The 16,916-nt window shown below is 42.5% G+C and overlaps 1 protein-coding gene across 1 annotated transcript in view; it reads right to left on the bottom strand.

Annotated features, from left to right (window-relative positions):
- Window positions 1-914: 914 nt before the first annotated feature.
- dcaf5 (DDB1 and CUL4 associated factor 5) overlaps window positions 915-16,916 on the bottom strand; it is a 58,941-nt gene continuing 42,939 nt past the window's right edge. Inside the window, exons 7-9 of the mRNA XM_033026857.1 lie at window positions 15,775-15,841; window positions 14,379-14,506; window positions 915-3,516 (exon numbers count right to left, since the gene is read on the bottom strand). Coding sequence (XP_032882748.1) covers window positions 1,654-3,516; window positions 14,379-14,506; window positions 15,775-15,841 — 2,058 coding nt within the window. The 3' untranslated portion in view covers window positions 915-1,653. The remainder of the gene's footprint in view (window positions 3,517-14,378; window positions 14,507-15,774; window positions 15,842-16,916) is intronic.

Consider the following 16,916-nt stretch of genomic DNA (forward strand, 5'->3'; position numbering starts at 1 on the left):
AGTGATGAGGCTGTTTTCACCAGTCTGCAATTTTCGGCAATCAAAAGCAATGAGTTGCCATACCAGGCTGTGTTGCATCCTGTATTACTGCTTTCTATAGCTCATCTGTAGAAGTTGGAGAGAATCCTTGTGCACGCCAAATCTTTTCAGGCACCCAAATAAGCTGATGTGCTTCCTTGATTACCGCATCAGTGTGAGGGACTAGGTTAGTTTGCTGGTGAAATGAATGCCAAGGAACCCAAATTTGTTGACTACCTCTACAGCAGCTCCGTTGACGAGGACAGGGTTGTGTTTACCCCCTCATTTCCTTATGTCCAAAATCATCTCTTTTATCTTGCGGTTTGGTTTCAATGGCTCAAAAGAGGGATCACGCAATGAGGTTTTGGGTTGTGATCAAAGAGACTGGTCAGGAAGAGAGAAAAGAACACACATTGGGAAGGGATAGCGGTAGAGCACATTCGAAGAGTGTTGAATGAGAGTAGTGAAAGACAGGTAATGGCATGCACGTGTGAGTGTGCGCGCATGTGCGACACAACCCTTGTATGCATAGAACTTTGTCTAAGAAAAATCAGACAAGCATCTTATGTTATTTAGTGTCACTACACATGCCCAGCAGCCTTAATGTGCTACTGTGTCATGCATATAGATGTGCCAGCAATAACCTTGGTCAGCTATCTTCTGCTCCAAACTGGAATAATCCAAGACCACAAGATGGGGCACCTCTATACAAGACCATGTTAAGCAAGCCCATTTTCCACTCTTTTGAAACAGAAGTACACATAAGACAAACTCAACACCTACAATGAGGACTGTGGTTAAAATTAACAATCGATCTTCTTTGGCCTGTGCAGTAGCTCTTTGCCTTCTCAGCTGGAAGAGAACACCATGGTGGTAGGAACACGGAAAAACACAGATTGCGAATGGCAATGTTTATTTTTCTCATCAGATAAAGGAAGTGATAGCTGATCACGTGCCCACTGTGCAGAAGTGTTGTGCTTCAAATAATTCTTCTTAAGAAATTAAACACAAAAACTTTATTCCTGACCACAGTTGTCTAACTTGTCTTCATCAACAGATCCATGTACACAACCAACTTCTAAACATTTTTTTCTTAAGAATCAAACTGTTTACCACTTGCGTGAATAAAAGACTACCATAACAAGGTGGCAATTTAAAATAAAAACAAAAATACCTCGAACTATAAAGTGTTAGACTTCAAAAACTCTTCATTTGTTCACTTGTTATTCTATGGGCTTTAATATTTTAAATTCAATGTCTGCCCAAATGTAGAAATTTGCAGAGTGAATAAGAGGGAAAGCTCTGTAACAATATGATCTTCGAGACACCAAATGCACCATTAACCCTTGCTTGGCAGAATGAATACTTAAACAGAAGAATTACACACCCTCTGGGCCAAAATGGATATTTGAATCCAAAGTTAGAAGCACTCCAAATAATTTGTATTTTATATACCATTATCATACACATTCTAAAAAAAAAAAAATCTGTATTAGCATTTCTTCAGGAAATTGAATTATTTACATAATTGTTAACAAAAATTCGCACTCTTTTACAGACCAACAGTTTGTTGAGTTTGAGAAAAATGCTTTTAGTGACATTAGTAAGCACTGGTATAGGATGTGTGCACATCTATCATGTCTTCTGTTTCTTCTCAGCTGGTGAATAGTCTGGATCTAGTTCTTTTCGCAGTCTTTTTAACCCTCCAGAAGGCTGTTCAGCCTCAGCTGATGACAGAGTTCCTTGGGGACAACCAAAAATGTTTATTTTGGCTGCCAAGCCATTCTTAGTACATTCTGAATGCTCATTTATCCCAGGTTGGGAGCAGTCTTCCTTGAGGTGCAAAGAGGCTACCTGTACACAGTCACCAGATTCAGACTTGGATACCGTTGCTGATTCTTCTAGTTGGTTCGCATGTTGCTGATCAAATAGCCCATTGTTGTGAAGATTGCAGGGAGCCTCTGAACAGGATTCTTCAATGTCACAAGTCCTGGTTTTGGATTTATCAACATGGTCTCTCCACCATTCATCAGAATTACTTTGCGTTCCAACAAAAGTAATTTCTGCAAAAGGGACAGTTTGAGATGATGCCAATTTAATGAATTTCTGGCCAGATTCATCTCTAGTTACTTGTTGAACATGCTGGGATTTTGCACATTCTAATACCTCTGTGTGATCACACAATTCTTGTGTTTGGTTGCCAAATATTTGATACGGGTTAGTTAAATTACTGTTGTTGCCCATAAGGACCGATTTCCCATTAAGCTTTTTGGCCTCATAGCAGTGCTCTGTGCTGCTCGGGACATCTTCTACACCATGTTCCTGTTCTCCAGGCATAATTTCTTTTGCAGATGCAAAAGTACTGCCTTCATGAATAAGAAGGGCAGAGTACTTGGTCCTTGCTTGCAGAGAGGTGCTGCTTTCCCCATGATGTTCATCCAAACATTTTTCTACTCTAAATCTTTGATGAGATCCTGTTACACTTTTTCTTGCAGCATCACTTTCTTGGGTCAACATACCCAATGAGTCCTTCTCACTCATGTCTGGTGCATCACAAAGAGACAAAAATGACATGGAACACCCTTTTGATTTCAATTGTGACTTAAAGGTATTTTGGATCTTGCTGTAAGCCTTATAAACCTTTCTTACCTCAGACTCGCTATCTGAGCAGGGCGATACCCTTCCTCTATTGTTTCCGAACTCGGCACTATTCCTTTCTGGTGAAGATGAAGCAGACGAAGAATGATTACCTCTTTGTGATCGAGAATCATTGGCATTATCTTCAGCAATATTTTGTTTTACCTTGAGGTGTGGAATATTCCTTTTTTCTCGACGGAGTTTCTGCTTAGCTCTTGAAGCATTTCTTTGGCGCATCGATGCACGCCGCTTACCATCGCTACTGGAACTACTGGAATCATTTGCCTCTGGGCTTGGGGATCGAGGCCTTGTCACAGGATCAGTATCTGATCCTGTAGTTACTTGCTGGAAGTTGTTTTCTGAGGAGTCAGAGTCATTAGAAAGAGTCAGAAGTAGCTCGTCTTGATAGCGTCTGAGCGCGGACAATCTTTGTTGACGAGACCGCAAGTCCTCCCTGGTTGATGAAGTGTTGGAGGGCTTCGGTCGGCCTAGCGTGTATGTGCCCTCGTCTAATTCATCTCCTTGCTGGGCCGATAATGGCAAGGAGGCAGAAGATTCAGAATCGCTGTAGCCCGATCGTTCACTAGCCCCTGGATTTAGCTGAAGAACTGTATTCTCACTAAGGTCGCTGTCAGAGTCTGAACTCCAACCCTCTATCTCTCGGCGTACAAGAGAATCAAAAAAAGCCATCATCCTTGGATCTTCCTGAACCGATTGGTTAGCATAATCATGAGATAGACCACTGCCACTGTTTAAGACCAAGCTGATGTACTCTTCATGAGTATAAAGGTTACGGGTGTCATCTTCCAACTCTCCCTCCAGGTCACTAGCACAATCTGGTTGGAGATATGGACTCCACACCTGGATTAATGAAAGCACACAAAATTTAATATTTGCACATATTAACATTGCTGAAAATATATTTTTTCAATTATAGGACGGCACAGTGGCGCAGTGGTAGCATTACTACCTTACAGCGCCAGAGACATAGAAACATAGAAATTAGGTGCAGGAGTAGGCCATTCAGCCCTTCGAGCCTGCACCGCCATTCAATATGATCATGGCTGATCATCCAACTCAGTATCCCGTACCTGCCTTCTCTCCATACCCCCTGATCCCTTTAGACACAAGGGCCACATCTAACTCCCTCTTAAATATAGCCAATGAACTGGCCTCAACTACCTTCTGTGGCAGAGAATTCCAGAGATTCACCACTCTGTGTGAAAAATGTTTTTCTCATCTCGGTCCTAAAAGATTTCCCCCTTATCCTTAAACTGAGACCCGGGTTCGATCCTGACTACGGGTGCTGTCTGTATGGAGTTTGTATGTTCTCCCCGTGATCTCTCCGGTTTCCTCCCACACTCCAAAGACATACATGTTTGAAGGCTAATTGGCTTGGTAAAATTGTAAATGTTCCCTTGTGTGTCGGATAGTGTTAGTGTGTGGGGATCACTGGTCGGCAAGGCCCATTTCCTCGCTGTATCTTGAAACTCAACTAAAACACATTAATGTGACAAATATAAATCAGACCCAATTATTCTGGTTTGTCGCTTAATGATCTGAAGGTAAAATGAATTAGATTTCAAGAGCTTTGTCAAAACAAATCTAAATTGCGGAATAATCACATTAATATTTAATCCTTTTTGTGAATAATTTATAAGAATCAACCAGAGGATAAATTATATAAAATTAAAACTAATTCAGTTTTGTGATAAGCTTGCTAGTGTTTCTTGGCCACAACAATATTGGGCGGCATAGTGACACAACTGATAGATATGCTGCTGCCACCTCATAGTGCCAGAGACCCTTGTTCCATCCTGACGTCGGGTGCTATGCCTGTTGAGTTTGCATGTTCTCCTTGTGACCATGTGGGTTTCCTCAGGGTGCTCTGGTTTCTGCCCACATCCCAAGGACATGCCAGTTTAGAGGTGAATTGGCTTCTGTAAATTGCCCTTGGTGTATAGGGAGTGGATGTGAAGATGGGATAACACAGAACTGGTGTAAACAGGTGATTGGTGGTGTGACTTAGTTGGTGTGCCTGTTTTCATGTTGTATCTCTAAGCAGCATTATCAAATTGCTTGTACTTAGTCCTAACTATTCCAAGTTACTGTGGACTGGTGGAATAGAACAGAAGATAGCCGAGGATGAAGACAAAAGATTTTGTTACGTCAGGGAGCTAATGTATGCCTGTAAGAGTATGGGAATGCATGAGCAGGGTTTAGTAGTGGAAAATAGCCAGATGCATTTTTCTAAACGTGAAACATTATAGGGGAGGAGAAATTCATAACAGTCAAATTAATGCTAAACATTGATAGCTTTGATAATTTGTTGTTCTGTTGGAATTGCGGTGAATCTTCTGTGCCTTAAGAATTGGCAGACAATATAACAATTTTGAAGTGGTCAGTGATAAGAAAAGATGACAATTGTGGACAGATAATTGACAAAAAGCTGCAAGCTTGTATTCATGTGGTTAAAAGTTGCATGCTGAGAAAGGATACATCTGGGAAAGGCTGCAGAAAATATCATGGCTGGGTGAATAAACTCATGGCAGGATTGGTTGTGTGATCAGGAAGTGGGTTAAGATGACATTGAAATTCAAATATTGTTGGATAACCAAATCTGTCTAATTACCTCTTGCATTTGGAAAACGTGAATGACTAAAATCAGTACAAATGAGCATCTGACAAAGGAGGGAGATTGCCATCACCCACACTGTTAACTTACTCCTTAACATGAAGCATAGCTGGCTGGAAAAGCAAAGATTGCATGTCCTTTAATGGTTATGGAATGCTGAACAACTCCTTTGTTAGATTTTATTGATCCATTAACTTTGAGTTAATTTTCTAATCACCTCACGATTGAAACAACTCCAGTTTTGGGGGCTCGGAGATGATTTAAATGGTGTTGAGTTGCAATGTTTGCATGCACAATACAAACAATTCTATTCATAGAATTTCACACAACAGAACCTAGCCCTTTCATCCATCGTGTCCATGCTGACCTTTATGTCTATTTATGCTAATCTTATTTCCCAGCATTAGGTACAATATCAAAAAGATCTTTTGGGGAGTGGAAATTAGTCTATAAAAGGCAATATTTTTATGTCCAGATTTATGTCCTGATTTTTATACTCAGGAAGCAAACTAGTGATAGAAGCGGGTATAAGAACAGCACTTCATATTCTGCTGGGGTAGCTTACAATTCAATATGAACATTGAATTCTCCAATTTCAAGTATTACATCCCCAACTTTTACCTTTGCCACCCTCCACCAGCACCCATTTCTCCCACCCACCAGCACCCATTTTGCCCATCCTGCTCCTGTTCCCTCCACCATACTCTCACCTCCCATCCTGGAGTCCCTCGTTTCCTTTTTACTTCCCCTCCGCACTTTCGTTTCACATACATCTGTTGCTCAAGCTTTACATTTCACCCCTCCTCTCTCCTTATCAGACACCCTAGTCTTTGTCACTTACACCACCCATCTGCCAATTTTACTTCGGAGTCACGTGAGTGACTACGTGAAGAAGCCCGCCACGACGCATGCGTGTCATATCGCTTTCACGCTTGCGAAACGACAGGCGGGGTGGAGTGTCCCCCGCAGCGGTAAGTTTGAAACCGCGACCTGCAGGTAAGTGATTTACTCTGCGGTAGTTTTTGTCCCCGCGCTGTTTTTACACAGGGGGGGAAGCTGGACAAAATAGTGTCCACAAGTGCTGCGAGTAAAGCTGGCAGGGGAGGACCGCGAAGTTGCGGGAGCCAGCAGCAGCTGAAGGCACAAGCCCCGTAAGGGATCAGCTGTACCGACTTTTGGTCCCGTGCCGGCCAGAACACCACGGCCGGGCGGGAGACTATTCAAATGGGGCCGTCGACTTTTTGGACAAGTCGAAAACAGCAGGAGACGGGGTGGAACGACGTTCCCCCGTAGCGACAATTTTAACTTGGACCTGCAGGTAAGAGCTGCGGTCTTTTTGTGTTTTTACCATGCTAATTACAGGTGGAGAAACCAACGGGCTGCGACAAAGCTGGTGGGCTAGATGGGATCAGCTGTGCCCGATGTCGCCTCCGCACCGGCCAGATCCACTCCACGGCAGTAAGGACAAAGATGGTGGTTGTCGCATCACCATAGATCTGACAAAATGGATACCTTTGTTACTGCTAAACAATTAATTTCCAAAGGTTACTTCATGGCCAGCATCGATTTAAAAGATGCTTACTATTCAGTGCCTATACGAGGTGACCACAGATGTTACTTAAAATTCAACTGGATGGGCAACTCTGGCAGTATAAAGCACTGCCAAATGGGTCATCAGCCCCAGGCTGTTCACAAAAATTTTGAAACCAGCCCTAGCGTTTCTACGGAAACGTAAACACATGGTCATGGCATATTTAGATGACATACTCATTGTGGGCAAAACTTTGGAATTGGCCAAACAAACTGTAACAGCCACAAAACAGTTATTTGATAAACTGGGATTTATTATCCATCTAGTTAAATCTAAACTAACGCCTTCCACTCCTATGGACTATTTGGGGGTTTCACCATTGACTCAGTTCACATGTCGGTGACTCTGCCTAAGGGAAAGGCTAGAGATTTAATAGAGGCTTGCATAACCTCATTGACATCAGCAAACCATCCATCAGATTGGTAGCAACAGTAATTGGCAAATGGTGGCTGCCTTTCCAGCCACACAATTTAGACCTCTACATTACCAAAACTTACAGAGAGCAAAAATACAAGCACTCTAAATTAATGCAGGTCACTTTGACAGACCTATGAAACTACCAATCAAGCTAAAATGGAATAAAATGGTGGATAGATAACATCTGGCTTTGTTCCAATCCAATCATTGTCAGTAACCTTTCCATGGTACTACAAACTGATGCCAGTGCACTTGGGTGGGGAGCCACCAATACCATCACCAGCTGTGGAGGTAGATGGACTGCTCAGGAGGCATCATTATTACTCACACTGGGCATAAACTACCTGGAAATGTTGGGTGCATTCCATGGCCTAAAGTCATATTGTACTGGATCATATCACCAGCATGTTAGACTACAGATAGACAATACCACTGTGGTAGCATACATTAACCACATGGGTGGAAACAAATCGACATCATGTGACAATCTGGCTAATACAATTTGGCAATGGTGTATCCAGAGAGATATTTGGATATCAGCCACTTACCTACCAGGAAGACTAAATTTAGTGGCAGACACCAGGTCACGCAAATTTAATGAAAACACCGAATGGATGTTGAATAAAAAAGTATTTGCTGATATTACAGCAAAATATGGAACACCAGATATCGATCTATTCGCATCCAGACTTATCCACCAGTTATCAAATTATGTTTCATGGGAACCAGACCCTGGGGCAGCGGCGACAGATGCATTTTCGCTGCATTGGGGGGGAAATTGTTTATTTACGCATTCCCTCCTTCCTGCCTCATCAGTCGGGTATTAAGGAAAATACAACAAGACTCTGCGTCTGGTATTGGTAGTACCCGATTGACCTACTCAACCATGGTTCCCAGTGGTATTAAACATGGTATTAGAACCATGTATCACCATCCCACATAGACCAGATTTATTGCTACATCCCGTAACAAGGGATAGCCACCCATGCCATAAACATTTGAACTTATTAATTTGTAGAGTTTTAAAAACACCTCTACTACAACTGGGACTGACGGACCGAACAGTGAACATGATCTCGGCGGCCCAAAGACAGTCAACCAAAAAACAGTATCTGGTCTATATCAGGAAGTGGGCGATGCACTGCCATAAAAACAACATCACCTACAGAGACATGAACATCCCGTCTGTTCTGGAATATCTGGCAGGCCTCCACTATGATGAGGGGCTCAGTTACAGTGCCATCAACTGCGCCAGAAGTGCCCTATCGACTTACCTATGGCAGGGGACAGAGCGTTACTCTGTTGGGACTCACCCACTGGTAACAAAACTTATGAGGGGAATTTTTAATACTAATCCCCCAAGAACCAGGTACTCCCAAATATGGGATGTAAGTATTATCCTGAAGATGCTCAGGAATTGGTCTCCAGCAACAGCTCTGTCCCTACACAGACTGACATTAAAAACAGTCATGCTAATGGCATTGGTCACGGCACAGAGGGTACAGTCACTGCATAAACTAAGACTGGACATGACTTCCTCAACAGAAAATATTACGTTTCATATCTATGAGTTAGTAAGCAGAACAGACAGGGATCAGCAGGCCTCAATATACAATTTAGGTCATACCCAAACAGATGACCGTCTGTGTATAATAAGACATCTGTCGTTATACATGGAGAAAACGAAAATCCTAAGAGGCAATGAGAAGGCACTTTTTGGTCAGCCACTAGCAACCACACAAAAGAGTGACGGTCCAGACCATCTCAAGATGGCTGAAACAGGTGCTAACACAGGCTGGGGTGGATACTAATATTTTAAAATCTCATTCCACCAGGGCTGCAGCTACATCGGCAGCGATACAGTTGGATGTACCAATGGACCAAATCCTCAAGGCAGCATGATGGTCTGGGGGAAAAAACATTCCAATTATTTTACAATAAACCAGTAATGAAACCTGGAACGTTTGCAGAAACAAATTTAAGTTCTGTAAATTAATTTAAACCCATAAAAAGGGGTTATAAATTTGTGTTAATAAATTTTATGATTTCAATGTCGAATTCATGTCCAAATTATGTTAACACAATTCCTCCTAGTCATCAAGGCAGACGTGATGCATGGACTCGTTTCCACGGCATGAAATCACAGAGCTTTAAAATCTTCAAGTAGTCACTCACGTGACTCCGAAGTAAAATTGTAAGATTAAACGAGAACTTACCAGTTTGAAGTTTGATCTGTATTTTATGAGGAGTTACGATGAGGGATTACGTGCCCTCCGCTCCCACCCATGATCATATACTTAACTGGTATCTCTTCTCTAATCTTACTATGTTTAGTCATTACAGTTATCTGTGATTTCACACCGCTGCTTTGAAGAATGACACGCATGCGTCGTGGCGGGGTTCTTCACGTAATCCCTCATCGTAATTCCTCATAAAATACAGATCAAACTTCAAACTGGTAAGTTCTCATTTAATCTTACTATTAATCCGCCCCCCATCCCCCCCCCCCCCCCCCCCCTCCCAGCCCCCATCACCCCCCCCCACCTGTCAGGCTTAGTCCCACTCCCACCTGTCTTTTCCAGCTTTCTCCTTTGACTCCAATCAGTCTGAAGAAGGGTCCCAACTGAGAACGTCACTTGTCCATTCCCTCCACAGATGTCCCCTGACCTGCTGAGTTGCTCCAGCACTCCGTTTTGTGAAAAACGGGTGAATGGTTCAGCTGTGGCAAACACCGGTTTTTCCCCTCAAACTCAACAATGCGCTTTTGGTCGTAGAGTTACGGGGAACATTGCCAATCAGGTCTTTGCTTCACAAAGTGAGGCAACCATGGTACATCAGCTGAACATTCAAAAGCACCTCTTTAAATCCACTTTTAGGCACCATCTGGATTTACATAGATCGTAGGTACAGGTGCACAACCTTTTATCCGAAAGCCTTGGGACCTGACACTTCTCGGATTTCGGAATTTTTCGGATTTCGGAATGGAAGATTTTTAGCGTAGATTAGGTAGGTAGCGCGGGGTGGCTTGAAAAGTCTGGAGCGGCTGCCTCCTCCCCGGAGACCGGGGAATCATTGTAAATCATTGCTTAAATGTTAGTCAGTTAGTTTGGAGGGATTTTATGTGGTGGGGGGGTGAAACTTTAATTCCTGTCCCCTACCTGGTCGGAGAGGCGGGGAGCGGGCAATGCCTTACCGGGTCGCCGTGCAGCAAGCTCCGGAGCGCTGTGGCCGCCGACTCCCAACATCGCGGAGCTGGGGCTGCGGGCGTCCGGCCGCGGGTGGCGCCGGTTGGAACTCCGACCCCGGCAACTCTGCCCCTGGCTGCGCGGCGCTCCAAATCCAGGGCGGCCCGCGGCCGGACGCCCGCAGCCCCAGCTCCGCGATGTTGGGAGTCGGCGGCCACAGCGCTGGGATACCAGCGGGGAGCGGGCAATGCCTTACCGGGTCGCCGTGCGGTAAGCTCCGGAGCGCTGTGGCCGCCGACTCCCAACATCGCGGAGCTGGGGCTGCGGGCTTCCGGCCGCGGGCAGCGCTGGATTTGGAGCGCCGCGCAGCCAGGGGTAGAGTTGCCGGGGTCGGAGCTACAACCGGCGCCGCCCGCGGCCGGACGCCCGCAGCCCCAGCTTCGCGATGTTGGGAGTCGGGGGCCACAGCGCTACGGAGCTTACTGCATGGCGACCCGGTAAGGCATTGCCCGCTCCCCGCCTCTCCGACCAGGTAGGGGACTAAGAATTAAAGTTTCCCCCTTCACCCCCCCCTTCACATAAAAGCCCTCCAAACTAACTGACTAACATTTAAGCAATGATTTACAGATGTTTAAGTGTCTCCCCGGTCTCCGGGAAGGAGGCAGCCGCTACAGTAGTACAGACCTGGGTTGACCATGGGTCGTTTCGGGTCAAGTTTGGCGCCAAACGCGAGCTTTGGTGTGCAGACGACATCCTGGAAAAAATGTCCGGTTTTCGGAGCTTTTCAGTTTCCGGAACTCCAGATAAAAGGTTGTGCACCTGTACCTCATATAGTGAAAAAGAACTTGCAGTGTTTAAGACCCTCCATGTTCCCATTTTTAAGTAGTTCATCTTTCAAGTGCAGTCTAACAGTCTGCATGATCTTTTTCCGGATTTTAAACCTGCATTGTAGTTATGTATTGGATATTCAGAATCGATTTATTTTATTAATTCATAAAAAGTTGACAACTTTTGTTGTCGATCCTTAACTACCTGTGAACTGAGGTGACATTGGCGGGTAAGGTGTCATGTATGTGCTAGACTGGGTAAGAACAACATTTCTTTTCTCAAGGACTCTCAAGTAGTAAAGGAGATGGACCTCTAAGACAATCCAGTAATTTCATGTTGACTGTTACGGAAAAAGCATTTAAAAAAAATTTAAATTACACAATTTTTAAATGAATTACTCAAACATAAATTTTTGACAGACAAGACACAATCACACACAGCCTTTAAGATTCACGGATAGTCTAGGACCAAATCTGCTGCAATCTTGGAATAACGTGGAATTTACACACAATTTATATCATGCTAATATTACACATCGTGCTGACAGAGATCATTACTTCCTGTAATAAAAATTTTAATACTAGAACAAGTTGGTATAATTTGGAATGGTTTCTTTTGGGATTGGAAGCACACAAATCTTTGCCCGTGGGCTGTAAATATTTATTGAAACAAAATCTCAGTATCACTAAGAAATCAATTATGATGAATGATTAAATCTATCCTGTCATTAGAGATTTTGATTATAACATTTTCCAATTCACAATGCAAAGTCACAAGCCTGCTCAAACACTATAAACCTTGGAAGTAAGATATAGAATAGGCCGTACTGTACCTGGAACACACAGAACCAATTAATAAGATCTGGGCTGCTTGGATTTTTGATTGCAACTTCATTCTTCTGTCTGACCTCAAAAGCCTTAAGGTAGACACAAAATGCTGGAGTAACTCAGCGGGACAGGCAACATCTCTGGAGATAAAATTTCTTCTCTCCAGAGATGCTGCCTGTCCTGTTGAGTTACTCCAGCATTTTTTGTCTATCTTTGATTTAAACTAGCACGTGCAGTCCTTTCCTACTCAACAGCCTAAATTTCTACAAAAAGCTAACAAAATATCAGCCTTGGTTATACTGAATATCTCAGCATAGATGACACGAAGAAACTCATCCTTCGCACAGCTGCTGCACTAGTTCCAAATATGTGGCTAAGGGAAATATTAGTTCCAAATATATGGCTAAGGGAAATATCCTAAAAGCAACTAGACTATCATGCCCCACATAATCTTGTGGAACTCAATGAGATCATGTCTCATTCTTTTAAACACCAGAAAATATATTCCACAATATGCTTCATCTGTCCTCAGTGGACAATTCCCTCCCCCCCCCCCCAAATCAAACTAGAATTTCTCTGCAACACGGCAAAGGTATAACCTTCTTTAAATGAGACTAGAGTTGCAAGGGGTATTCTACATGTGGCTCTGTATAGCTGTAGGAAAAGTTCTTCAAATGTACATTTTCCTTTTTTTCTAGTCCCAATCTGATTTTGGGTTCTTGCTAAAATGGCATATTTCACTCTCGTCTGATTCTTATCTCCCGAATGCCAATATCTGTGAAGAATGTTTCTTCTCCAAAGAATGTTGATCGGTTAAGAATTCGTCCTTTCCTACCTTTGATTGTGAACACAACATTGTGTTGAATTCTTTAAACGTTCATTTCCCCGTTCTACAGCCGTGTTCATAAAATCTTTACAAAGCCGCAATATAAACTTACTCAAAAGATTGAACATATTGGCATGAAGTGACCACCATTACTTCAAGATAAAGTCAGTGTCATTGAAAAAAACTAGTAAGAGATACCTTTTCAAGAATTAAACTTGGCATTTCATACTGCATTTATCAAGGATGTAAAAAAAAACATTTATATGATTAGCTACTTCTAAAAGGTAGTAAGTAATAGAAAAAAGTTAAATTCACAAGTATTATGAAAACATACCATATTTTCCGGCAATGAAGACGCACCTGTATCGGAGAAGCAACCCCATTATGAGTCGCTAATTTTTTTTAAAAGGCTGGCAGAACATAGAATTTCTCACGCTCAAAATAATAAATAATAATAATAAAGAAAGTGGCAATTTAATTTGCCCAAGGCTTCCAGATCTTCTCCATTCTGAATGAGTGGGGGATGGAGGGTGACGGCAGGTGGGGAGATGGTGGGAAAAACGGGAGCGCTAAGGAACTAGGAAATTCAAACATAGGGATTAGTAGTGCCAAAACAGGAGCGGCCGCCAGGACCGGACAGCATCCCTGGGCCGGCAGAAGGCGCTGAGGTGGCAGCCGGTTCTGCTGTCCGGTCCCGGCGGCTGCTCGCAGCCACCCGAGCTACTTCCCTAGCCACAATGAAGTGGCTCCGCGCCCGGAGCGCCGCGGCAGTGGTGAGTGAGTGAGTTGCTGGTATGATCCCTGACCCCCTGCTTCTCAATGCTCCGGCCCGTGCTGACCCGGGCCAGATTCCCCACACACTGTGAAAGGAACTCTTCCCCCCCCTCCCCCCCCCTTTTACAGCGCTTCCCATCAGCAGCCAGCAATGAGGGATAGACTTGGCTATCGTTCTTGATGTTGCTGTACTGAGGGATAGCCAAGTATCTTTCTTGGCTTAACAACCTTACCTTCGGCCTCCAAGACCCAGGTAAATGTTTGTGCCTTATTTTTTGATAACAAATAGTGTCTGCATTGCCGGGAAATACGGTAAGTAAGGAAACTTTAATCCCAGATTTCACTCACACAAGACAGTTATTTTCCTGCACGGCATGCTCAGCAAATATGTGCTGCAGTTAAATTTAAAAGTATTCATTAATTACTAATTATGATGTGCATGCCCATAAATCTGAAATTTTGTGAACACTTGACCAGAAATACATTTAATTTGAGCCGAGAATATGCTAGATATTGAGGATTTTCTTTTGTTTCTGAAAGAGTAAATTTGTTGATGGATATTTCAAACAATACAAAGAAAATTTTAAACCAAGTATATTAATAGGAAAATCAATGTTAAATTCTGGCTAATGACACGTACCTTGATAATCTTTTCCACTCCTGATGAGCAGATCATGTATGAATGAGGGTTGAAGCGTACTTGATTGACAATGGAGCGATGACCTTTCAATACCATGGTTGCACCATTCACAATCCTGGCAGGGCCACCTGCAGACAGTTTATAATCACGATTATGGCCACATATCTTGCTTTTAAGTACTTTTGAAAAAATAGCAATGACATCATTCTTAACAAATGCAAATGATGCTTCATTCAGTTAGTTAAACTGGTTCTATCAAACTGTCAACATTACTGAAACCGAACGCATTATTGAACAACACAACTTTTAAAGGAAGTACAGATTACCCAATTACTTAACCCCAACAATTTCACAATTCCTTCACCTTCTTTGCTATTTTTCTAGAAGAATTGCGGCAGGGGGCAGGTGTAAGCTTCAGCAATAACCCAAGCTGGATCCGAGAAGTCCGACAGCCTTACTCCGACTCTTTTCAGCCACAAGTAATTATAAGGCTTCATTGTGCAAACTCCATTTCCAATATGGCACTAGGATCCACTGATCACATCCAACCCCGCTCCAAACATGTCCCAGCGTGGAAGGTGATCTTAGAGGTGTACAAGATCATGAGGGGAATAGATTGGGTGAATGCAGAGAGGCTTTTACCCAGAGTAGGGGGATCAGGAATCAGAGGAGAATAGGTTGAAGGAAAAGGACGAAGATTTAATATGAACCCGAGGGACATTTTTTTCTTAAAACACAGAGCGATGGGTATACGGACGAGCTGCCTGAGGAGGTAGTATAACAACATTTAAAAGATATTTGGAGAGGGACATGTACAAGAAAGGTTTAGAGGGATATGGGTCAAACGTAGGAAGGTGTGCCTAGCATAGATGAAGCATCTTGGTTGGCATAGATAAGTTGGGCTGAAGGGCCTGTTTCCATGCTGTATGACTGCATGAGCTTTAATACATTTCTGAAATCTTGTCAAATTGCTCAAGTAATTTCATTACTTGTCACAATGATTTAACATTACCCAGGGAGAAGAAAAAAAACAGGGCTTCCTCACCTGGAAGTCACCAAACCTCCCTTAGAAGATAACTGTACGAGCAACATATTTCTATCTCCAACAGTTGGAATGAAACTGCCAACTTTATGTTAAAGAATATGCTGTTTTGATCTTTGAACCAACATCGTCATTCAAGCTCACTCCACATGAAACCCCCGTGGCCGAAAAATAAAGATTTCTTAACAGGCCAGCGATTAAATAAAACATTTGTAGGAAATTAGTTCATCTAAATTAGCATTGGAAACATATTGTACTTGGAGCATAAAGAGGGTACGGTCATTCTATTTGCATGCTGTTTTCTCTGCAGAGAAGCCATCAATAAAATTTAGTTCAGGCTGCTTGGTAACTCACCCGTCTCTAAACTGGAAGGAATATGCCACATGTAGAGATTAAAGTCATCTGAGCCGGAAAGAACAAACTGGAACAAAATGAAAAGGATCCATTATTCATACAAATTTCAAGCAAGTTGATTGTTTTGTAAAGCTGAAGATTACAAAACTTACAGGCTTGCTAACATTGCTTTAATACGGACAAATGAGGTAAATGCATACACAAGTCAAAACAAATGGCCAACTTATGTGCTGCACACTACGTATTTTTCAATAAATTCTGCATCATTGGAGATTGCCCTCCGCTACATTTCTTTATTTCTAAAATTCCATTAATAATGCTATTAATATTGCATTACCTTAAACATTTAAGCATTTGAACCAAGTAACTGGTTTCAAATGTTAAATAACAATTTATTTTGGCTCAGCTCTACAGTGTTCCCATCATAAAGAACCAGTCAGAAGTACCAGCAGTTTGCTCAGAAGCTATTTTCCCTCAAAATCAGTACATTTATTGAAGTACTACACTGTCCCACTAATCATGAAGTTTACATAACTACTTTTCATCTCACCCAGAATAATTCTGAATTTATAGAGTGCAACTTTCCTTGACAGAATAAGCCCACAAATCAGAAAGGACTTTATAACATGGGTGCAATTTTCATTTTTGTTACCTGACAATACATTGTGCAATTCAAGGCTTAAATCTCACCAAAAGTAGTGCACATAAGATAAATGAATTAAAGGGGGATGGTATGCAGGACAAATCTGTGCTGCAATGTGGGAATATTGTGCAGTGATGCAGTAATACATTCTTTGATGTCTTATTTGCCACCTTGCAATTTGTACATTACAGGGGATTTTGAAATAACTTCATCCAGTCTATATATTATTTCTGCTATCTTTTCTTTAGAAGATATTCTGGCTAGACAGCAAGATGATTTGTCACCTTTGAAATGCATTATTTTTAGAATTAACAGTGCAGCCCTGTCTACAATCCATAGCGTTACTCTCCCTAGTGTTTGCTAATGACATAAATTTACAAACCATCCCCAGACCCATTTTACCATTATTAGTTAATGTTACCATCTCTTCTAGATAGTTGCTGGAATGTTAGTGTTTTTTACTACCTTCTTAGTAAAAAAACTAACATTCCGGCCACTT

This window comes from Amblyraja radiata, chromosome 9 (genome assembly GCF_010909765.2).
Source record: "Amblyraja radiata isolate CabotCenter1 chromosome 9, sAmbRad1.1.pri, whole genome shotgun sequence".
NCBI classification, from domain to species: Eukaryota; Metazoa; Chordata; class Chondrichthyes; order Rajiformes; family Rajidae; genus Amblyraja; species Amblyraja radiata.